The sequence below is a fragment of the Monodelphis domestica genome, chromosome 4, assembly GCF_027887165.1.
Source record: "Monodelphis domestica isolate mMonDom1 chromosome 4, mMonDom1.pri, whole genome shotgun sequence".
In the NCBI taxonomy this organism is placed as follows: Eukaryota; Metazoa; Chordata; class Mammalia; order Didelphimorphia; family Didelphidae; genus Monodelphis; species Monodelphis domestica.
In genome coordinates this window covers 84,136,239-84,160,835 of record NC_077230.1, presented here as the reverse complement: position 1 = coordinate 84,160,835, position 24,597 = coordinate 84,136,239, and the positions used below count along the sequence as shown (strand labels likewise).

Below are 24,597 nucleotides of genomic sequence, written 5' to 3'. Positions count from 1 at the left end.
TGTAAACATACAAGGTAACAAAGGAAACTTAATTTTATTAAAATAGTTTTCAATATATTATAAATAAATAAAACAAGTTTACAGACCCTGGCTTAAGAATCCCTCAATGATTTATTTCTAAGTCTTTCAGAGCTAACATTCTGTTATGGAGGCTGTGTGGTACAATGTTTGGTTTAGAGTCAGAGGACCCAAGTTCAAAATCCGATTTTGTCTCTTACTCCTTATGTGACTTGGACAAATCATTTACTCTCTCTAATCATTTAAAATGAGTAAAAAATCATTTACTCAGGAAACTGAGGGTTCAGTTTCCTCATCTGTTGACTACAAAGGTATTGAAGTAGAATAATCTTTAAGGTCACTCCCAACTTTCAATCTGTTCTTTCACGAGTCTAAGGTTTTAAGAAGTTGAGGGGCAGGTAAGTAGATTGTGTAGTATGTTCACGCAGCTTAAGAATATGTTCCAGGCAACTCCACTCCAACTCTGTGTGTGTGTGTGTGTGTGTGTGTGTGTGTGTGTGTAGCCAAGTGAATAGAGTCCTGGGCCTGGACTTAGGAAGACTCATCATCCTGAATTCTAATCTGGCCTTAGATATTAGTTGTGTGACCTGGGTAAGTCACTTAACCCTGTTTGCCTAAGTTCCTCATCTATAAAATGAACTGGAAAAGGAAATAGGAAACCACTTCAATATTTTTGCCAAGAAACTCTAAATGGGGTCATAAAAAAGTTGGAAATGACTGAACAACAACTTCCTAATGCCACGTCCTCCCTTCCATCTCCCTTCCCAGAACAATAAGCAATCTGATATAGATTTTACATATACAAGTAAAACATTTTTCCGTATTAGTCATTTTGTAAAAGAAGTCTCAAGAAGAAAGAAGAAGGAAGAGAAGGAGGAAAAGAGGAAGAGAAGGAGGAAGAGAAAACAAGGAGGAAGAGAAGGAGGAAGAGGAGGAGGAGGAAAAGAAGAAGAAAACGAAGAATGAAAATGAAAGAAGAAAGATGATGACTCCATTAATTCTTTTTCAGAGGGCAGATGGCATTTTTCATAATGAGTTTCTGGGATTGTCTTGGATAACTGCAGTGCTGAGAAGAACCATATCTTTCACAGTTGTTAACCAAACAGTATTGCTGTTACTATGTACAAGTCCTGCTTCTGCTTACTTCACTTTGCATCAGCTCATGTAAGTCTTTACAGGTTTTTCTGAAATAATGCTACTCATCATTTCTTATAGTATAAGAGTATTACATCACAATTACATACCATGATTTGTTCAGCCATTCTTCAACTGATGGACAACCCCTCAATTTCTAAATTCTCTGCCACCACAAAAAGAGCTGCAATAAATATTGTAAAACCTGCTATTATTCCATAATTTTTTTTCTTCCCATTTTTCAGCCTTCTTACATTTTATTCCCCTTTTTGTACTCTTCCATCTAGTGACTGTGCCCTTCTCTCTGTTCTTGAAATACATGCTCCATATCTTGACTCTGAGGCCTCTTTTTCCATTTTCCTATCAGCATTTAATTTGATCAACTGACTAGTCTAGTTCTCAGTTAATGTACATTACCAGGGCCCTATTTAACTAGATTAGATCAAAGGCAACAGAAACAATCTCTTATCAGGACCACACTTTTCCCCAAATCAAGTCTTTGGTTTGGTCATACTCAGGGAAAATTTTTGTTCCAATGCCACAACCTGTCAAGAAGGCAGGATTATCTCAATAGTAAGATAAATATTCAAGTAAGACTTTTTCAGAATATTTATGTTCTCTAAACTATTGTTGTCCCACCAAAAACTATGTTTGGGTTATGTATATGCTTAAACTTAGATCTACTGCTTATCTCATGCAGGTATGTGGGGGCTCTCCAGATATCTATCATTTATCTTATCTAAGATTCTATTCATTTTCTTACCTTCTTTCTTATTTATTTATTTATTTATTTATTTTGTTATATTTATCTAGTTCTGAGGTAGGAAAATTAAAATCCCTACTGTTATTATTTTGGAATTTATTTCCATCTGCTTTTCCTTTAACAATCTGGATGCTCTGATACAGTGTGTACTGGTCCAATATTGATAATGCTTCATTATCCGTAGTAACCCACATCCAACATAATAGAGTCACCCTGTTCATTCCCTTCTAGTTATATCCATGTTAGCCTCAGTTCTGTCAAAGATTATGACTGCTACTGCTGCCTTCTCTGGATTAGCTGAGACATAGTATATTCTACTCCAATCCCTCACCTTCATTCTATGTGTGTCTCACTTTCAATGTGTTTCTTATAAACAACACATTGTCAGGTCCTGGTTTTTTATTTTATCTGCTATCCATTTTCTTCCTGTGGGTAAATTCATCCCATTTACACTCAATGTCATAGTTACTAGCTGTGCATTTCCTCCTCCCTCTTTTCCCCACTCTTCCTTTTTTTCTGTTGTATCCCTCCTCAGATGTCTAATTTCCTTTGAGTTTAACCTTTCCAATTCACATGCCTTCCCCCAATCCTCCCTTATCTTCTCACCTTGCTTTCCTAGTTCCAAAATGGCCCCCTTTTCCAAAGGCCACTCCCTTCTCCCTTCCCCTTTACCTTTTAATTTTTATTCTATGTACTTTTTCCAAAATTCCTTCTTTATCTACCCTACCATGCTCTCCTACTTCTTGATTCTATTATTCCCTCACCTACTTCCTCCATCTCTTAATATGCCCGTTTTTAGGTATCCCTTCTTTTCCTCCCCTTTGTTATCCCATTGCCCTCCTTTCTCTCAATCCACCCTTCCTTCTTTTATTCCCTCAGTCTCCCAATGGGACTCCCAATCTCTCCTGTATCCCATCCTCCTTCCCTCCTATTTCTCTGTACACTAAGAATATTTTTGCCCTCCTAATTGTGTATGTTGTTCTTTTCTCCCAGGTCTGATAATAGTAGGGTTCTAGTACAATCAGCCCTCCATTCCCTCATTCCCTTATGCATGGCAGTTGTTCCTCTCATTCCTCCTTCATATGCAATAGTCATTCCAGTCTACCTCCACTTGTTCTACTCCATTACCATTTCAACTCATTCTATTCCATTCACCTGGACCTTGAATCTTTCATCCATACCTACCCTTTCAATATATCCAAGCAATGATGCCATTCCCAGAGGCCATCAATGACATTTTCCCATGTAGGAATCAAACAATTTGACCTTTCAGGCTGCTTATGGTTAGTCTTTCATTACCTCTGTATATTTATTATAGATCCAACATTCTTTTGAATTCTGGGTATTTCTTCAGGAATAGTTGAAACTCCTTTAATTAATTAAATATCCATTTTTTGCTTTTTGTGGTTATACTCAGCCTTACAGGGTATATTATTCTTGGTTGTAAGCCTAGTTCTTTTTGCTCTAAGAAAATACTGTGTTCCATGCCCTGTGTTCTTTTAATGTTGTGGCTAAATCTTGTGTTATTCTGACTATAGCTGCATAGTATTTAAAATTTTTTTTCTTATTGCTTGTATTTTCTCCTTAATCTGGGAGCTATGGAAGTAATCAACAATGTTCCTATGTTTTTCAGTTTTGGTTCTCTTTAAGTTGATTGGTGTGTTCTTTCAGTTTCTATTTTACCCTCTGATTCTAGAATTTCTGGACAGTTTTCCTTGATGATTTCTTGGAGTATGTCATATAAACTTTTTTTTATCATAACTTTCTGAGAATCCAGTTATTCTCATATTGTATCTCTTTGGTCTGTTTTACAGGTCAGTTGTTTTTGTGATGAGATGTTTCTTATTATCTTCTATTATTTCATTCTTTTAATTTTGCTTTATTATTTCTTATTGTCTTAGGAAATTGTTAGCTTCCCCTTGTCCAATTCTAGTTCTTAATAAATTATTTTCTTTGTGAGATTCTGGATCCTTTTGTCCATTTGGGTGATCTTTCTTGCATAATTTTCTTGGTTTTCTTGCATTGCTCTTGTTTTTGATTTCTAAAGTCTTTTTAAAGCTCTTCCAAAACCTTTTTTTTGAGCTTGAGGCCATTTATTATATTCCTTTGCTGTTTTTGAAGTGGGTGTCTTTACCTCACTGTCCTCTGAGTTTGAGCTGAGGTTTTGTCCGTCCCCCTCATTCCTATCAATAATTGTGTTCTTTCTCCTTTGCTTGCTCATTTACATTTAAAATTTTTTTTAATTTTAGTGGCCAGAACAATAGACTTAATTATTAGCTTTTTTGTAGAAGTCTCAGAGTTCCTAATGTGCTGGAGTATGTTATCTCAGGTTTTAGGACTTTTTGTGTGTTTGTTTTTCCCTGAGTCCCATTTAGTTATTTCAGCTTTTATGCTCCAGGGTCTTATATACTCCTGGGTTTCTCCTCCCCCACCCCCCCACTCTAGCACCAGGTGATAATTGACCTCAGCTATTCCAACCAAAGCTTGCAGGCAGTCCTGCCACTGCAACTTCAAGCTGCCAGTCCTTCTTCTACTATGGAAGCAACCACAGCTTATGAGGCTCTAGCTTCTAAAGACCCTCGTTTGTTAGCAACAAGGCTTGAGTTCCTGCCCTTAGGGCCTGGTGCCCATAGTCTCTGTGGTGTCCACTCCTTCAATCCCTGGATGTGGGCCAGTGACTCCAACAGACATAGCTGCTTCCAGGGTTCTCTGACAGCAGATTCTACTGGTATCCTCTCTCTGGGCTTCAGCAAACAAGATGAGGATGCTTCCTGTACCCGATTCTACTCTATTTTCTCTGTTCTTGCCCTCAAGCAATGGCAGAAGGACTGAATCCAGGGAAGTCAGAAACCTTCATCCCTAGTTGTCCTGACAGTTCAGCTCCACTCCTTACTCCTGTCTGTTTTTACCACTTTTAGCAATGGTTCTATAGGGTTATTTTTGGTTGTTTGTGAGGGTATTAGGTGGGCAAGGAAGCTCCATGCTCTACTATGCCATCTTCTAACAATCCAGAATGATCTGATTATTCTCTCCCCCTTTAGACTGTAAGCTCCTTGTTGATTGATTATTGTCTCTAGGTCCACTAGGTCTCTTGTCTCTGGGTCCACAATATCTATTGTCTCTAGGAATTGGCCAGGTAAAGAGATGAAATCTAGGAAATTCTGTTTTGTAGAGCTTTGGTGGTAAATAACAGCTTCTATAATAGAGGCAGAGTTTGAGTCCATGACCTTAAAATTGACTTCGATCCCTTGGCCCAACAGCCAATGGAATCATAGAAGATAACAGAATCTAATTTCATGAAATCATTTTTAGGAAGAAATGTTGGCCTTAAGATAATATCTCTCTGTCTCTGCCTCTGTGTGTGTGTGTGTGTGTATGTGTGTCTGGTCTTGTATATAATAGAATGTATTTGATCTTTTACGTTCATTTAAAAATTGTTGGATTTTTAAAAATGAATGTTTAATTTCTACTTTTTTTCTACATTAGTTGAACAGAAAGAATAATTCAAAGAAAACATAGCTCATAGTGCCTTGTATAATCTAAGGATTCTACCAGTTATTATCAAATTCAACCCTTATAACAAAAATAGGTAGCAAAATGGATAGCTGGAGGACTGGGAGTTCGAATCCTACCTCAGACAATTAGCTGTGTGATCCTGGACAAGTCTTGAAACCTTTTTTTTAGATTCATTTTCTTCATCTATAAAACTGGGATAACAATAGCACTTGTATCCCAAAGTTCTTGTGAAGATAAAAAAGATAATATGTGCAAAGTATTTTGCAACTCTTTAAGCACTGTAAGAATACCGGGTATTATTATTATTAAGCACTTATGGTAGCAGATAGGTAGCACAGTGGAAAGAGACTATCCCTTCTTCGAGCAATATTTTTAATTGAATAATTTTTAATGCATACAATAAGATACAGCTAAGTGGCACAGTAGATAGTGCACTAGGCCTAGAGTCAGGAGGACCTGGGTTCAAATTTGACCTCAGACACTGTCTAGCTGTGTGGCCCTGGGTAAGTCACTTAACCCCTATTGCTTAGCTCTTCTGTCTTGGAATTGATACTTAGTATTTATTCTAATTTGGGTTAATAATGATGATGATGATAGCATTAATAGAGTGCCTTAGGATTTTCAGAGTGTATAATAAATATTATTTCATTTTATTCTCACAACACCCTTTGGAGACAGGGGCTATTGTTTTCCTCAATTTACAGCTGAGGAAACTGAGGCTGGCAATGGTTAAGTGATTTTTCCAGGGTCACACAGCAAGGAAATGACTGAGAAAGGCTATACATTTGGATCATTCTGTCTCTGGTAATGTTATCATGAGAAATCTCTCAATGTTACAGGCAACTTTTTTTTTTACTTTATAAAATTTTATTTAGTCAATTTAGAACATTATTCCTTGGTTACAAGAATCATATTCTTTCCCTCTGTCCCCTCTCCCCATCCCTTCCTGTAGCCGACATGCAATTCCACTGGGTTTTACATGTGTCCTTGATCAGAACCTATTTCCATGTTGTTGATGTTTGCACTAGAATGTTCATTTAGAGTCTATATCCCCAACCACGTCTCCTTGACCCATGTGATAAGCAGTTGTTTTTCTTCTGTGTTTCTACTCCCACTGTGTTTCCTCTGAATGTGGATAGTGGTTTTTCTCATACATCCCTCCAGGTTGTTCAGGGACATTACACCGCCACTAATGGAGAAGTCCATGACATTCGATTGTACCACAGTGTATCAGTCTCTGTGTACAATGTTCTCCTGGTTCTGCTCCTCTTGCTCTGCATCACTTCCTGGAGGTTGTTCTAGTCTCCATGGAATTCCTCCACTTTATTATTCCTTTGAGCACAATAGTATTCCATCACCAACATGTACCACAATTTGCTCAGCCATTCCCCAATTGAAGGGCATCCCCTCATTTTCCAATTTTTGGCCACCACAAAGAGCGCAGCTATGAATATTTTTGTACAAGTCTTTTTCCTTCTTATCTCTTTGGGGTACAAACCCAGCAGTGCTATGGCTGGATCAAAGGGCAGACAGCCTTTTGGCATCCAGGCGACTTTCTAAGACATGACAGAAGTTGCCCATGTACGTCTGTGGAAGACACTGCCATGGTGGAATCACAGGAATCACAATACTCCCTTTTAGGGTGTGTTTAAATTACATTCCAAACTAATCTAATAAAGTCTCTTTCTTCTTCCTTAGATTTAGAAAATCTTCCATGTTAGAATTAATACTGTGTTTTAAAGCATTGGTTCCAAGGTGGAAGAGCAGTAAGGAATAGGCAATGGGTGTTAAGTGACTTGCCCCAGGAAGTGTCTGAAGTCATATTTGAACCCAGGACCTCCTGTGTCTAATGCCGGACTTTCAATCCTCTGAGCCAGCTAGTTGCCCTCTCCTTTTTTCTTCCTGGGGTCTAAGATGTTTTCGTTTGTGACATATTTATTCTGTATCATAGTCTCATTGAGCGTTTCAAACCAGGCTCTGATGGTAATGGATTATAGATACATTTTTTTGAGTGTGTGTATCTAGTCTGAAAAAGAAAAGAAAATGGAAGTGCATGAGGGTTGTTGTCAAGGATTAAAACACAGGATTGAGAGACAGGAAAGCAGCTCCATTCCTAGACTTGCTGTACCAGAAGGGCCCATTAATAAGACACGATTCTTCCCTGTACTTTCATGGGAATGTCAGCCCTTGTAACTTGTCCACAGATGTCATTAGCTATGTGATCCATGTAGGAGCCTGAGGTTATCAATTCAAGGAAGTAGTTTTCCTCAATTTGCCTTTCAAGAGGTGATATGTATAGGAAGGAGGACATTGCATCAGGAAATAAGGGACGTAGATTCTGGTTTGGGCTAATAATGATGATGATGATGATGAAAGCTAGCATTAATAGAGTCCCTTAAGGTTTGCAGAGTGTTTAATAAATATTATTTCATTTTATTCTCACAACACCCTTTAGAGGCAGGTGCTAGTGTTTTCCTCAATTTACAACTGAGGAAACTGAGGCAAGCAGTAGTTAAGTGATTTGTCCAGAGTCACACATCAAGGAAATGACTATAGAAGGATATAAACTTGAGTCATCCTGACTCCAGGTCTAGCACTCTTTTCACTGCTCCATCTAGCTGCCCTGGGTAGATATTATGTGACCTTCACTTCCTTTCTTGGTTCTGGGCTGAGATTACCAGATCTCCAAAGGCCCTTCCAATTCTAGTTTTAGAGTTGGAGGTGCTATATTTCTTCCAATACCCTCTTTTTACAGATGAGGAAATAAAGCCCAGATGTGTTAGATGTGTCCAAGGCCACCCAGGAAGAGCCAGGAGTTCAAACCAGTACCTCTCACTCTAAATTCAGAATTCTTCCCAGTGATTCTATAGTAGCCTATCCAGGAATTATTCTTATGGGAAATGGAATAGATATTTAGCTTTACCCATCTTTTGAGGCACAAGAGAAGCTCCTCAGCAATGGTATTGACCATTCCAGACCCGGTTACTGCTGGAAATATCAAATCTGTTTGGTGATTGTTTCTCAGTCCAGACCCCTGTCCCTATAGCTGGCCAAACATGAGGCACTATCTTTTAGATGTGTGCTGTAAGTGGTAAGACTTTCCATCCTTGATTTGTACTGTCAGATTATTTTCTCCCCCTAGAAGGTCTCTGGAAGGTAGAGTTTGGGTCTGCCCTACCCAACTAGACCCACTCCAATGAATGCCTTGGGTTGCATGGCAACACGGTACAACGGTTTAGAGAAACCCAGTCAGTGCTCAGCTGAAATGGAATTTAGAGACACAGCATGGGACCCTCTTAACGAATCTGGCCAGGAGACTTTAGGGGAGGAATCTCCTACTTTGGCAGGGCAGGAGGTGGGGGAAGTGTCTGCATCAGGAAGAAGTACCAGGACCTTTTTCAGGGCAGGTAATTCGAAGAGTCTCCAATCCTTGCCTTATTTGATGGTTAGAACCCCCCAGTAGCAACAAAAATAGTTGCTGGACTAAATTGAACTTGAGAAACTCAAGTGACCCCACTTCCTGCCCCACCTCAAATTTCCTTTAGAGTTCTCTTCTTGAAGGCGTGCCCAGACTCTCCCCTGCTCTGCTGCCAAGGTATGGTTCCTAGGGGTCACTCATTGTGCCCATTCTGTTTGCCTTGAGCACTGGTCCCAGAGGTAGGGCTGAGGACCCAGATCTGCCCCTCCAGATCAGTTGTTCAGAATCAACCTCTAAGGCTCCAGTGACTGATTTCTCTTCTTAGACTCCTTTTTGAATGAAGCAGGATTTATGATGGTGGAGAAAGTAGAACATAGCCTGAACAAACTCTAATTAAAGGGGGGCAGCCAAGTGGAATTCATTCTTGGCTTTTGGTAGTTTTCAAATGAGAATTTTATTGCATATTAATGAGCACTAATTGCCATTTGTGACTGGCACTTATGGAAATTACACATGTGTGATTTGCATAATGGAACATAAGTTCAAGTCTAAGAAGTTTGCCAGGATGTGTGTGAGTGAGAGAGTGAATGAGTGACTCTGTGTGTGTGTGGGGGGGGAAGGGGCAGGTTGGGGTGAGGCTGGGGGGGTTCACATGTTTGTGCTTATTCCAAAGCTCTAGCCCAGCAGTTCTAAAACCTTTAGGTGTCAGGACCCCTCAGGACACTCTTCAAAATAATGGAGGAGCCCCCCTCCCCAGAGTTTTTGTTTATGTAGGGTGTTTCCTGGAGTGGAAAATAAAACATCTTAGAGTGACTGTGAAAATAGTCTTGACCTGCAGACTCCCAGAGTTCCCTGGATTGCCCTTTGAAAACCACTGCCCTCACCACCAATGAAGCGAATAGCAAAGATGGACAGATTTATGAAGCCTCTCTAGAAGATAGCTTTTTGCAGAGCAAGTGATTCATGGCCCCTGGCTCGTGTGATCTTGCCCACACATACCTGAACCCTTGGAGGAGAGAGTCAGCAGAACATGTTACTGCAAGTCTGTGAAAGCAGGAGGTATCCCAGGAGTCACTAGCCTATAGCCAGCCCTCTACCTTCTGAGGACAGGCTGGGCACCAGACTGGGAGCCCCTTGATTGTTCCGTGTTAAAGGCATGTTCTTTATCTGAGGTTCCTGGAAACTGGATTGCAATAGAATGAAAGTGATAGAAAGGCTTCACTCTTCAGAACTATGTTGACTATCTTCACATTTGACAAAAGTCATGGTAAGAGCACAAATTTTGCATTTAAAAGCCATCAATTTTTCAAAATGCATAGTAAATTGGGAAAAGAGAGGTAGGAAGGGGAACTAGAGTTTATTATGCACTTATTATGTACTAGAAACAGTGCAAAGCTCTTTACAATTATTTTCTCATTTGATCCTCAAAAAAACCCTAAGATGTAGATAATGTTATTATGCCCATTTAAAGTTGAGGAAGCTGAGGCAAACAGAGGTTAAGTGACTTGCCTAAGAAAATATCTGAGGCTAGATTGGAACTCAGGCCTTCCTGATTCCAGGACCAGGGCTCTATCCATAGAACCATCTAGCACTAGATTTGGATTTAAAGAACCTAGGGAGGAAACTCCAGCTCTGTGTGCATTCCTTTTGTGACTTTGGATTTCTTTTTTTTTTTAATTATTAAAAAAAAGATGAAAATGGAGTGGATGATCTTTGAGGTTACTTCTAATTTTAGATTTCTGATTCTATGATCTTCAAAGAGACAGAAAGATCATTAAAGTAGCATGCTATATCATCTTATCAGAGCTTCCTAGATATACAGGAAGTAAGCTTTTTTCTTATTCTTCAAGCCTTATTCTTCAAATTCCTGAGTAATTGGGTCATTGACTGGTTCCAACACAATTGGTTTGATATCATGCCTTTGGTCTCCTATCTAGAGGACGCTGATGGCACAGTGTGGGGGCTAGAGCTATGAGTTCAAGTCCAATCTCAAGTGCTTACTAGCTGTTTGGCTTTGGGCAAGTCACTTAACCTCTGTTTGACTTAGTTTCCTCAACTGTAAAAAGGGGGTTATAATAGGTTCTGCTTCCCAGAATTGTTAGAGGATCAAATAAGATAGTATTTGTAAAGCACCTGATATGTAGGAGCTGCTATATGAATGCCTATTCCCCTTTTCTATCTTGCCTCCTTCTCTCTTTACGCCAGTTCTTTAGACCTGGATTTCTGACTTTCTGCCCCCAGTTTCACCTTGACCAAGTCCCTACTTTAGATCTTCCAGCCCACCTCTGCCTGCCTGCTTGGATCTCTACCAATCACCTGGTCAGTCCCTACTTGAATCAATACCCTGGATATTAGACTTTGGACTTTGGTTAATGTCTCATTATTTCCACTGATGTCCTGGTTTTGAATGCACTACTTTATAGACTTTTATTTCCTTGTTATTACACTAAGATGTAGATTTTTATCTTATCTTACCCAGTCCTCCTTAGATCCCTGGTCCCAGCTATTTCCAGTTCACTCCTTTCTGCTCCTGACAAGTCCTCACTATGATAATAAAGATGGCCAAGTAGTATAGAATAGTGAAAAGAATTCTGGATTTGGAATCGAGAGAGCAGGGCGCAAGTCCTGCCTCCGATATTTACTAGTGGTCAGATCATGAGCAAATCATTTAACCTGAGTCTTGGTTTTAAATACTTAAACTTCCTACTTCTGAAGGGTAGGAAAGCTGCAAAGAAGTCCACCATAATATACTCTAGAAGAGGTCATTAAGGCTGTGCTTGAAGACCTTAGTTGAGGCTTAGAAGAGGTAGAGCCTGCCACCTCACAAGGTAGTTCCTTCTATTTCAGGATAGTTATAATCCAATCAGCATGACAATTGTATGAAAAACTTTACCCAAACTTAAAAAAAACCTTATTGTTATTGTTATTATTATTATTATTATCAATTCTAAGACAGAAGAGCAGCAAGGGATAGGCAATCAGGGTTAAATGCTTTGCCCAGGGTCTACATCTAGGAAGTGTTTGAGGCAGAGTTTAGTCCCAGACCACCTTGGATTTGAGACCAGCTCTCTAGATCCTTAGGCTGCCTCTTTAAGTCCAATATAAATGTGAGTATTTGCTATGTATGTGACAACCCTGCCCTAAAGGACCTCATAAACAATTAAAAAGTAAAATGGCAACATAAGAGAGAAGTCAGAGATAAATCTAATACTATAAGAAAGGTGCAAAGCTGTAGGTGACTGAAAGAAGAAGAAAGAAAAGAAAGAAAGAGAAGAAGAAAGAAGAAAGAAAGAAAGAAGAAGAAAGAAAGAAAGGAAAGAAAGAAGGAAGGAAGGAAGGAAAGAAGAAGAAGAAGGAAGGAAGGAAGGAAGGAAGGAAAGAAAGAAAGAAAGAAAGAAAGAAAGAAAGAAAGAAAGAAAGAAAGAAAGAAGAAAGAAAGAAAGAAAGAAAGAAAGAAAGAAAAGAAAGAAAGAAAGAAAGAAGAAGAAAGAAGAAAGAAGGAAAGAAAGAAAGAAGAAAGAAAGAAAGAAAGAAAGAAAGAAGAAGAAAGAAAGAAAGAAAGAAAGAAAGAAGAAAGAAAGAAAGAAAGAAAGAAAGAAAGAAGAAGAAAGAAAGAAAGAAAGAAAGAAAGAAGGAAGGAAGGAAGGAAGGAAGGAAGGAAGGAAGGAAGGAAGGAAGGAAGGAAGGAAGGAAGGAAGGAAGGAAGGAAGGAAGAAGAAACAACCCCCCTCAAAAAGTATAGAGTGGAAAGAATGATGAGTTGGGAGTCAGAAGGACTTGGTTTGAATCCTAGTGCTGTCATTTACTCCCTGACCTTGAGCAAGTCACATAATCATCTCAGGTCTCAGTTTCCTTATTGGTAAAAGGCAAGAGGTGAACTAGATGAACTTTAAAGCCCTTCTAGCATTAATTCTAATGCATTCTGGTCTTAAGTGCTCTAAGAGACTGGAAGAACAAGAGATGATTTCAGACTGATCAAGAGATAATTACTGGTCAGAAAGGTTTCATGAGGAGGAAGAATTTGGAAGGACTGGAAGGATTTGGATAATCAGAGAGGGTGAGGGAGGACAGGTATGTGGCCAAGTTTAAAAATTTTAAGGGGCTCTCACCTGGAGGTCTGCTATGAGCCTTGGTACTCAGAGACTCCTTAAGGGGGACTGGGGCTCAGCCCACTTCACTGGTTGTATTCTACTTGGGAGAAGAACAAAGTCCAACCTCTAGGAGAAATCCTAGAACAGAGAGGGCTGTAGAGTCAGCCCTCCTCCTTGGCCTCTTTCTTCCTCATGAATAGGAACTTCTTGTAGGATCCTCCCCTGGGGGTCCTGGGATGATCTTTAATGAACACTTAGAATGCATATAAGGACTTTATTTGGAAGCACTGCCAAAGTTTTATGAGTACACTTTGAGGTTTTATTGCTAAATCTCTCCTTAGGACAAATGTGAATTTCTGAGAAAGGGATTGACTCAGTCCCATTTCCAGAGTTGAAAAAGAAGTTTACAAGTCCCAGGGATCATGTTTCTTCAAGATGATGTTCTTTCTCTTTCTGCTTTAGCATAATCTCCTCCACAAATTTCTGATCATAACCTCATAATTATTCCTTCATTAATATAACTTGCCCTCCCTGTGTCATCCTTAGAACCAAGATAGATGAGATAATATTTGGAAAATGTTTACCTCTGGTGCCTGGCACATAGTAGGTACTTAAGTAATGCTTATTCCTTTCCATTTCATTCATCTTTCAATTCTTCCCTTGTTATTCCTCCCTGACTCCACCCCTACCACATACATACCTTTTTTTCTGCTTTGTTTCTGGATTGACTTTACAACATCAGTGAGTGGCAAAGCTGGAGGGGGAAGGAGTTTATGGCAATAAAACCAAAAGTCTCTTTCCCTTTTGCTATAACTAGAATTCCCCATTAGAGAAACCTTTCATCAAGTGTGAGACTACTATCTTCCGTAGTTGCCTGATCCTCCCTCTTGTCATCAAATCTATTTGAACCCCCAAACTGATGCATGAAAGGAAAAGAAATCCTAAATGTAAACATCGTTTTTATTTGCTTTAGGATGGAGGATCAGGGAGAGTTTAAGCAAGATGGTAAAGAGGTGGCCCACCACACAGTATCAGAAAACCCCAACAATGGCCAAATAAATAAAGGAACAACTACCAGAACAAGAGAAAGGAAGGAAAAAAATTTCTTACTGGGAAAACTTCAAAGAAACATTACTAGAAAAACTAAAAAAAAATGAGTAAACCAAAACACTTTACTGAAATGAATAAATACCATGGGATAAAGAAAGCTAAGGAAAATCTACAGAAGGAAAGAATGAGTAAATACCAACATTTATTTAATTTTGGTCCAAAACGAAGAATCCTCAAAGTTATTTAAAATGTTAAAATATCTATCACCTACAAAAAATAGACAAAAGACTACTGAAAAAAATAACTACATATATACACAAAAGGATGAGATTTGATAGTGTGAAACTGTTGTGTGGTAAATCACCTTCCAGTCTTTTCATAATCTTTATGCTTCCTCCAGATTCTCTCTTCCTTATAAATATTCTTCTCTGTCCAATCATCTCTTCATCTAAAAAGTAAAAATAGGCAGAATAGCAGAATTTTTAGACTTGGAAGGAACTTCAGTTACCATCTTTTCTGACTCACAGTCAAAACAAAATCCACCATAATGTGCCATACTAGAGGCTAGTGTTTTTGAAGATTTCTATGAGATGGAGCAAGGCAATCTCTACACTGTTGGATAACTGCAATTGAAACAATAAATAATTTAAAATTTTTAGCAAATAAATAAACCAAGCCATGTTCAATGCCTACTATGTGCCATGAAAGCACAGAAAGAAAGGCAAAACCATGATCTTTTTTTTCCTGAGTCATACATGTATTATTATGTAAAACACATGGCCATATTGGTCACTGTTGTCAGAATACACTCAAACAAAACCAAACCCCAAACAAAACTATATATACACTCACGTAAAAGACAGTGTGTTTTTGGTCCTCATCCATAAGACTCTTAACAGTTCTTTTTCTGGAGGTGGATAGCACTCCCCATCAAAAGTCCTTCAGAATTGTCCCAGATCATTCATTACTGAGAGTTGATCATTGTCCAATATTGCTGTTACTGTATACAATGTTCTTCTGGTTCTATTTTATTTTTGTTTTTATTTTTTTCTCTCTCTTTCAGTTCACGCTGATCTTTCCACCTCTTTCTGAAACCATCTTGCTCATCATTCCTTATAGAATTTCCCCTCGGGGGGGAAACCTCTCCTGTCACAAGATCAAAACCTGGGGTTTCTACCTCCCAACTATATAAACTGGGGATCTCTAGATTTCCATGTTGACACATCTTAAAATCAATAGTATGTATTTATATTGGTTCCAAGGCAGTAAGGGACCCATGGAATTTATTGAGTAGGGGGCTGGGGGATGTGTGGGAGAGAGAGGAACAAGTCAAACTTGTACTTTAAGAAGATGACATTGGGGAGTAGCTGGGTAGCTCAGTGGATTGAGAGCCAGGCCTAGAGATGGGGAGGTCCTAGGTTCAAATTTGACCTCAGACACTTCCTAGCTATGTGACCTTGGGCAAGTCACTTAACCCCCATTGCCTAGCCCTTGCCATTCTTTTGCCTTGGAACCAATACACAGTATTGATTCCTAGATGGAAGGTAAGGGTTAAAAAAAAAAGATGACTTTTGCTGTTGAAGGAGTAGGGACTAGAACAGAGAAAGACTAAAAGTAGAAAAACATTAAGAAGTTTTCCCAAGACCTTCATGAACTGACTCAGAGTGAAATAAGCAAAACCAGAAAAACATGGTAAACAGTAAGAGCAATATTGTGAAATGATCAACTGTGATAAACTTAGCTACTATCAGCAAATCAATGATTCAGAACAATTCTGAGGAACATAGAACAAAGAATACAATCTACCTTCAGAAAAAGAGTGGTTGGAGTCAGAATGAAGATGAAAGCATATAATTTTTCACCTTGTTCATATGCTCACATGTTTGGGGATTTGTGCTTTATAAGATTATTCACTTACAAAAATGAACAATATGGAAGTATGTTTTGCATGATAATACATGTTTAACCTGGATTAAATCTACTGCCAGCACCGGAAGGAAGAAGGAGTGAGGGAGATAAGTTCAATAACTTTGGAAAATATTTGTGGAAATTTGTTATCACATGTAATTAGTAAAAAATAAATTGTAGAAAAAAGTTTTTCCTGACATCCAAGTCTTGATAAACTTTTTTTTTTCATTTCTATCCATTGCCTGTGTCTCTATGTCCAGGTAATAAAGAGACCTAGTAAAATCCCTCTTGTCTATGACAACCCTCCAGCCAATTCCCCCGTGACTTCTCTAAACTAAGTCTCCCTACTTTCTTCAAACAATTCTTGTATGATATGAATTTAAGACCCTTAACCATCCTGGTGCCTTATAGTCAATGTACTTAAACATTTCAGAGTCCTTAAGCTCTGGCACACAAACTGAACATAGAACTCCAAATCAGAGAGAGTATAAGGAATCTCTGCATTTCATAATTCAGCCAAAGGTTCCACTAGCTTTTTGGGGATGCCATATCACATTGCTGATTCATAAAGAACTTGTAGTCCATTCAAATCCTCAGATCTTTTTTCTGTTGAACCATGCCTTCCTCATCCTGCACTTTTGATTTTTTGAACCCAAGTGTAAGAATTTACATTTATCCCTATTGCAGTTCTTGTTACTAAAATAGTCCAATGTGCTAGCCTCTCAAGATCTTTTTTGGATCCTGATTCTCATGAGGTACATTATCTCTCCATCCGAACTCTGTGCAAGACCAATCTTACCCGGACTACTTTACTAGTTCTCCCTGCCTCTGGCATCTTTCCTTATCTCTCCATCCACCTCACAACTGCTAAAATAATATTTCTCTAACAAGAGTCCAACCATTTCAGTTTCTAGCTCAAAATTTTTCAATAGCAACACATTTCCTCAAAAGTATGATTTTCTCTGTTATTGAATAATGTCCTGTGTTATCTGCAAACATGGTTAGCTTTTATACAAGCTATTTATAAAATAATTTAAATGTCCAGAGACAAGTACCGAAGCCTGAAGACCTTTCAATGAGGTGACATTGAATTGTCCGTTCTCAGCAGCCATTGAATCTGGCCATTCAAGCAATTCCAAATCCATCTAATTGTATATTTATCATCCAGTCCATATCTCTTTTACCAAAAATTGTATTAGTGTCTTTATTTTTTACCTCTTCAATCTGTCTTACAATCAATGCTAATTATTTATTCTAAGACAAAAGGGAGATAAGGGTTAGGCAATTGAGGTTAAGTAACTTACCCAGGATCACACAGCTAGGAGGATCTGAAGTCAGATTTGAACTAAGGTCCTCCCTTAGCCTAACTCTCTATCCACTAAGTCTTGTAATTGCCCTTTCTTAGCTACTCAAACAAATGCACTGCTCAAATCTAGGTCAATAATATTTATAACTATGTGAACAAATCAATAAAAACTTGAGGTAATATCTACTAGCTTAGTAAGCCTGTCAAAAAGGGAAGTAAGGTTAGTTTGGCATGACCTATTCTTGACGAAGGTATCCTGGCTCTTTGTAATCAGCATTTCCTTTTCTAGATATTTACTATCTCTTTAAAAACTCATTCTAGAAATTTCAGTGAAAAACTCACTATCATAAATTGGCAGATTATGCTTTCTTTTTTTTTGAAAATCTGATCAATGCCTGCCTCTCTACAGGACTGTGGCAACTCTCCTATTTTTCCTGATCTTCCAGAAATTTCTGACAATGGCTTAGCAGTCACATGTCTCCATTCTTTAAGTTCCTGAAGATATAGATCATGTGGGCCAGGAGAGGGTGGCTATGTTAATAGAGAAGAGATTGATTCCAGAGATGTGTAGGAGCAGAGCTGACAAGATTTGACGAATAATGTGATATGGCTGGTGAAGCAGAGTGAAGGGTCAAGAATGTGACTCTGAGGTTTCTGGGAGAATGTGATACCCTTGACTGATAGAGGGATGTGTAGAAGAAGAATAAATTCTGGCAGGGGGAGGAATAATGAATTCCATTTTTGTAATGTTGAGTTTTGAGATGCCTATAAGATACCCAGGAGATGTCCAGTAGGCAGATGATGAAAGCCTGAAGTCCTGGAGAGAAATTGGAGATGCAGATAGATAAATATGGAAATCATCTGCAAAGGAATGATGATTGAACTCATAGAAGCAAGTAAAATCCTTAAGAGAATATGGGTAGGGGGCAGTTAGGTAGCTCTGTAAATAGAGAGTCAAGTCTAGAAATAGGAGGTCCTGGGTTCAAATTTGACCTCAGACATTTCCTAGATGTGTGACTCTGAGCAAGTCACTTAACCCTATTGCCTAGCCCTTACCTCTTTTTTGCCTTGGAATCAGTTCAGAGTATTGATTCTAAGACAGAATGGAAGGGTTTTAAAAAGAGAGAGAAAGTATGTGTAGAGAGAAGATAAAAGGTCTTGAAAAAAATCCTAGAGGACATCCATGGACAGGGGAAGATGGATGAAGATCTAGTAAAGGAAAGCTCTGAAGAAAGAGAAGCAAGAGAAAGCAGAATCATGGAAGCCCAAAAGAAAGGATACTGAGTAAAGGGCGTAATTGGTAGTGTCAGAAGCTGCAGAGAGATCAAGACTGAAAAAAAGACCCTTGGATCTAGAAGTTAAAATATCATTGGCAACCTTGTAGAGAGCAATTTCAGCACAGGTGTGAGGCTAGAAGCCAAATTGCAGGAGGCTGAGAAGTGAGGGAGTAGACGAGTGAGTATAGACTATTCTTTCTAGGAGTTTGGCTGTGGGAGGGTGTTGGTATTGCAGTGGCAATAAAAGATGAAGTTGCAAGGGTCAGATGAAATTTTGTAAAGGATGAGTACTTCCATAAGCAAGGAGCAGCAGTCAGTAGATGGGGAGGGAGAAAAGATGAGAGAAAGAGTGCCGGAGCAGGCTCTTAGAGGAAATGGAATCAAGAGTACAAAGAAAATGAAATTGGCCTTGCCAAGAAGTAGGTATGAAGAAGGAAGGCAGAGAAGATAGCCTACTGCTGAGAGTTAGCAAGGTGTTACCAAAGGATGGGAAAAGGAGGTAAGGGAGTCAAGGGTGGAGGCCAATGTATAGGTCAGTGGTTCTCAAAATTTTTGGTTTCGTGACCCCTTGATACTTTTAAAATTATTTAAGACCATCCAAAATGGTTTTTTGTTTATGGGGGATATATGCATCAATATTTAATAGTTTAGAAATTTAAATGTCAATATTATTATAAAAAGCTTGAGACCTTGTAGACCCCTGAAAGAATCTTAGGGACCCCAGATCATTATCTGAGAACCAACCGCTGGTGTTGGTGAATTGGTTAACTAGAGTGTCAACTATGAAAGGAGAAAAAGGAGGTAAGAGGGCAGGGGTGATGGACTAGGAAAACAGAGGCGAGGCAAGACTGGAAGCTGAAATGAAATTTAGGTTCAGGAGGAGGAAACAGAGGAGATGATGGGAGGACAGGAGGCTTTAATGAAAGATGGGAATTTAGGAATGATCCATGGGAGACGTCCAGTGACTGAAGAGATACCCTGCTACCACAGCTGCCATTCCTGTGGGTTGAGGGGGGCTGAGCTTGATTGAAAAGTACCCTTGACTTGTATTCAAAAGTCTAGCCTAGACAAGAAGTGGTTCTGCCATGGCCTCTTCCCCCCTCCCCCCCCCCCCACTTTAAATCTTTACTTTTCATCTTAGATTTGATACTGTGTATTGGTTCCAAGGCAGAAGAGTGGTACAGGCTAGACAATGGGGATTAAGTGACTTGCCCAGGGTTATACAGCTAGGAAATGTCTAAGCCTAGATTTTAACCCAGGATCTCTGGGCCTGACTCTTAACCTACAGAGCCATCTAGCTGCCCCCTGCTATGGCCTCTTTTGTAGCCTTAATGGGTCATAGAGCCTTGTAGAGCTATTTTGCCTTCTGTGACTCAGGCCAGGGTCCTCTAATGTGAAGAAGTCTAGTAGTCCAGCACCATAAATAACTCTGGGTCCTGTATCACTGTGGTATGGTGGCAGAAGTACTATAATTGGAGATAGGAGAAATCTGGGTTTGAATCTTGGCTCTCACACTTAGTAGCTGTGTAACCCTGGGTAATTTACTTCAGTTCCCTGAATCTCAGCATCTTCAAATGTAAGATACATTTTATGATATTTAGAAGCAACGAGGTGGAGTCAGGAAGACTTGAGTTCAGATCTGATCTCGGACACTTCTAAGCTTTGTGTCCTTGGGCAAGTCACTTAGCCTTTATTTGCCTCAGTTCCCTCAACTGTAAATTGGAGATGATAATCTCAAGGTTGTTGTGAGAGGAAGATAAAACAAAATAATATTTGTAAATTTCTTAGCATAGTTCCTGGCACATAGTAGGTGCTATATAAATGTTTTTTCTCCTTCCCTCTGGGAGATGCTAACAGTCTACCCATACTGCCTTTCACCTAGGCATTTAATAATAATAATAACAATAGCTGGTATTTATTAAGTGCCTACCAGACATTGTTCCAACTACTTCACAAATATCTCATTTGTTCCTCATAACAATCCTGAGTAGTAGATGCTCTTGTTTTTGTTCCCTTTTTACAGCTGAGGAAACTGAGGCAAACAGCTTTGTCACGTAGCTTATCAAGTGCTTGTGACTGATATGCTTGCATATGATCAGTATGTTTCTACAAATGCAGGGCCACATATGTTCCTCTACGTGCTTTAATTATGGCTCTGTTTGAATGCAGCCATTTACCAAGTATGATTGGAGTGGCAATATAGGAAAAACAGGGCTGCTTTTCCAGACTGTCAGGTGGCACACCCAGATGTTTGTGATCCTTTTCTTCTCTGTTCCACCAGGCAAAAACAAGGAGCTGTCTGGCTGTAAGTTCTAGTTGCCATGGGAACTGTGTTGCAGAATTTGTGACTAGTGCGCAATTAAAATTTCAACCTGAAGATGTTGTTAGCAAATGGCATGGGTTTCTGTTTATTTCATTTCCCAGTCAGCACTTCTTCTAGCAGACTGCAGAATGATTTAGCTGACCTTGATAGGGGATAGGGGACACAGTTCCCTCGGGAGTCCATTGTGGCGGGGCTGCTAAATAATTCATAAACACAGGAGAGGCCAGTGGCCGCCCAGCATCTGGTGCTACATTGTTCCTGCCTGTGCCCGAGGGACTCAGGGAGAGCATTATATGCCCTTCCCAAGTATCCCCAGTTTCCCCAAGACCCTGTGCCCTTCTGCCCAGAAATCACTAGCGGTTGATAGCTAGCCCACACATAATTCACCTTCCTGGTCAAAGGGAATTTGCCAAGTCATTTGAAGAGCACATGAAAGCAGTGGCACCTGCTTTCAAACTGACGGTAAAACTTGTGAGCTATGTTCTCTGTCTATGAATTATTTCTATCAAGGATTAGGAGTGCATCTGCCTTCAGTCCACGGGGCTGGGCTTTGTACTCCCCAGCCTTCCTGCTCTCCTTTTGTCAATGAAAGAGAAAGATGAGAGAATGGCACCGAGTTCTTTTCAGTCAGTTTAAAAGCCATCTTGCCAGCATCCGCTGCCTGTTCAGTCAGCTGGAATTCTTAGAATACTTGAATTCATTTTCCCCCTGACTAACCTTTCTCTCTTCCATTATTCGGAGAGCTAGAAAGCCACTCCAAGCACTCTGACCAGGTATAGTCACTCGGAAGCCAAAGTCGCCCCAGCTCAGGCAGGAAAATTCACCAGCCAGCATTGACTGAACAGTAGTGCAAAGGTTTCGGGGCAGCTCCCCGAGTTCAAATTTGGCCTTTGATACTTACTATCTATGTGACCCTGGGCAAGTCACTTCATTCTGTTTGTCTTAGTTTCCTCATTTGTAAAATGAGCTGGAAAAGGAAATGGCAAACCGTTGCAGTATCTTTGCCAAGAAAACCCCAAATAAGGTTACAGAGATTGAACAACACAACAAAGATTTTACTTGATTTACAGGCAAAGATGGAAGTATGTCTTGTTTTATAATCTATTTTCCTTGAGGGCATACCTAGTTTTTTGTTATTGTTGTTTTTAATCATAACAGGGGCCCTAAAAATATAGAGCTAAATACTAATTGTGAAACTGTCATATTCAATTGTAAACATGAATTTCATCCATCCATCTCTCTCTCTCTCTCTCTCTCTCTCTCTCTCTCTCTCTCTCTCTCTCTCTCTCTCTCTCTCTCTCTCTCCATTTATCTATCTATATCTCTCTCTCTCCCTGTCTCTCTGTCTGTCTGTCTATCTGTCTGTCTATTTGTCTTTCTATCTCAGTGCCTGTTTTATCTGTTTATCTATCTGCCTGTTTGTCTGTCTAGATATGGATTTTTAAAAAATCATTCTTTTGTTTCTTTGCAGGTTTCATGATAGCCTTTCCCTTGCCAGCGGGGCAGTCCTGGGGTGGTTGTGGCAGTGCCTGCCATCTACTGGTGAAAGAGAATCATCATCGTATTGACCAGTCTGCATGATCCTAATGGTCAGACAGATGCTATTCCCTTGTGACACTGCTTAGACATCCAGGGACAGCCAATTGGGGGCCACCAGAATTATGATGGAGAAAAGAGGTGAAATGGCACCCCAGTACCAAGAAATGAGACCTTGGGGCTTTGACTCCAACACCACACTTCTGATGAAGAGACCCGAGTTGCGCTTGCATTTTGGCCAAGGATTTGCCTCCCCGACAAAGATGTGACTGGCTCCCAGCTCAGGAAGGGATCTGATGATATGGAGCCAGAATTAAACTGCTCTGATCTGTGTCACCGTATTCCCAGCCAGGAAGTGAATGACAGGCCACTTCAGGATTTTTGTGGAATAGCTATAGTAAGTGCGTAGTGCCAAGGGTGCAGGCTGTTTTCTAATAGGAATGGAGACCCATCCCCACAAACCAAAGAAAAGACCAAGGAGGAAAATGCAAGCTAACAATCAAAGGAGATGCTGAGTCTGTTCAGTAGAGACAAGGACAGGCATGAGCATCAGTAGCCACATTCACTGAACCCTAACAAAAGCCCACATTCATTTAACTAGTCTTCCCTTAGTGGAGAGAAGGAGTTAAGGCATTTACCTAATTCAAAGGAGAAACATTTGAGTAGATGGAGTGAAACCTAGAAACTCACACAGATACAGGAGTGTGTTCATCTATATCCCCCCACAAATGTATCCACATGGGGATATTGATACAAATGTAGATGGAGGCACAGAAGGATACATGTCTGATATTCTTTGGCTCCCACACGTGATACCCACATAGGCACACAGATACAGATCCATACTCTGGCTGGATTAGAGGAAATCCTGTTGCCCTTTTTTCCTTGCTCCATGAGGCTCAGGGAGGATTCATAGATCTTCCTTGCAACATGGACAATTATCAACGGTCCTATTATACTGCATAGTTCCTGGGACAGCATTAAACACTTTGATGGCAGTGGGATTGCCATGGACTTGCAAGTCCGCTGGGGATCTTAGAAAACTGTGACCACAGAAGGTTTGCAAGCCACCCCCCTCCCAGGTCAGGGTTGCCAGTGGTGCCCTATTCATATAAGCACTCGGCAGCAGATTGCCCCCTCTATTTATGCTTAGGTGGCTCCTAAGGTTCACTTCGTTGCCATAACACCCATTAAGCTATAGACACAGCAATGTCACCAGAATAGAAGGACAAAATGCAGGTGAGAAGATAGTGGGTTAATGTATAGGACACTGAGTGATTTAATGGATAGGTAGCTGGAAATGCATGGGATCTGGATGGGACAGAGTGGTTTTGGAGGAGATGTGTGTGTGTGTGTGTGTGTAAGATATGTCATCGACAGAGCAGTCATAGGATGTTATTAGGAATTAAAATAATCTATTTTGACCCTTCTCTTTGTTATTACAAAAGATAAACAGTTTTCTACTCAGCTCAATAACAGACATGGCAATTACTACCACCTAGTGTAAATGGAAGGTTAAGATCACTCCTTCTTAGGAATGCTTTACTTAAGCTCTTACATCAGGGAAGGGATTTTTTTTTTCTATTCAAGGCTGCTGACCCCCAGGAAAAAAAAAATCAATTGGGTCATAATACAGTTTAAAAACTACTTATAGCTAATCCAATGTTTAGTTTTGTTTTTTGAGAAAATACTGAACTTGCCCATTAATTAAATGTAAAGGACCTAACATTGTTTATAAAATTATATATATGTGTATATATATATATTTAATACCTATAATTGAGTTCAACATTATAGAGTAAGAAGAGAAAAGAAGGGGCTGAAAGATTTTGAGAAAACTTGAGGGAAAACTGAAGACAAAAGAGAGACAGTCCAACATCCCTTGTCTATTATTCCCTACAACTACTCCTCATATTTACTTCCTTCAGACCTTTTCTGGGTCTTATTCCTGAAAGCCCTTTCACCCAACATTTGTGTTTATATTCAAATAATCAATCAGCAAACATTCATTGCTATGTGCCAATTTTGGGGCCATGTGTTGGGATACAAAAACAAAACAAAATAAAAATTAGATCATGTCTTTAAGAAGCTTACATTTAAATGGGGAAACAAGGAATGTATGCGCACGCGCACACACATGGTATGTACAGAGTTATGTATATTGAGGGAAAAGATTGTGTAGTTTGTGATTGCTCATCACCATGGGGTCATAGGTCCACTGAACCCCAAAAGTAATTATCCTGCACTTTATCCAGAT

At 39.6% G+C, this 24,597-nt stretch overlaps 1 protein-coding gene across 2 annotated transcripts in view; it reads left to right on the top strand.

Moving 5' to 3' along the window:
- The window catches only part of GPR156 (G protein-coupled receptor 156), a 129,819-nt gene that overhangs the window by 22,345 nt on the left and 82,877 nt on the right, over positions 1 to 24,597 (top strand). For both annotated transcript variants that reach the window (XM_007493750.3, XM_007493747.3), the window contains exon 2: positions 22,276 to 22,737. In XM_007493750.3, the coding sequence (XP_007493812.2) occupies positions 22,642 to 22,737 (96 nt within the window). In that variant the 5' untranslated portion in view covers positions 22,276 to 22,641. The remainder of the gene's footprint in view (positions 1 to 22,275; positions 22,738 to 24,597) is intronic.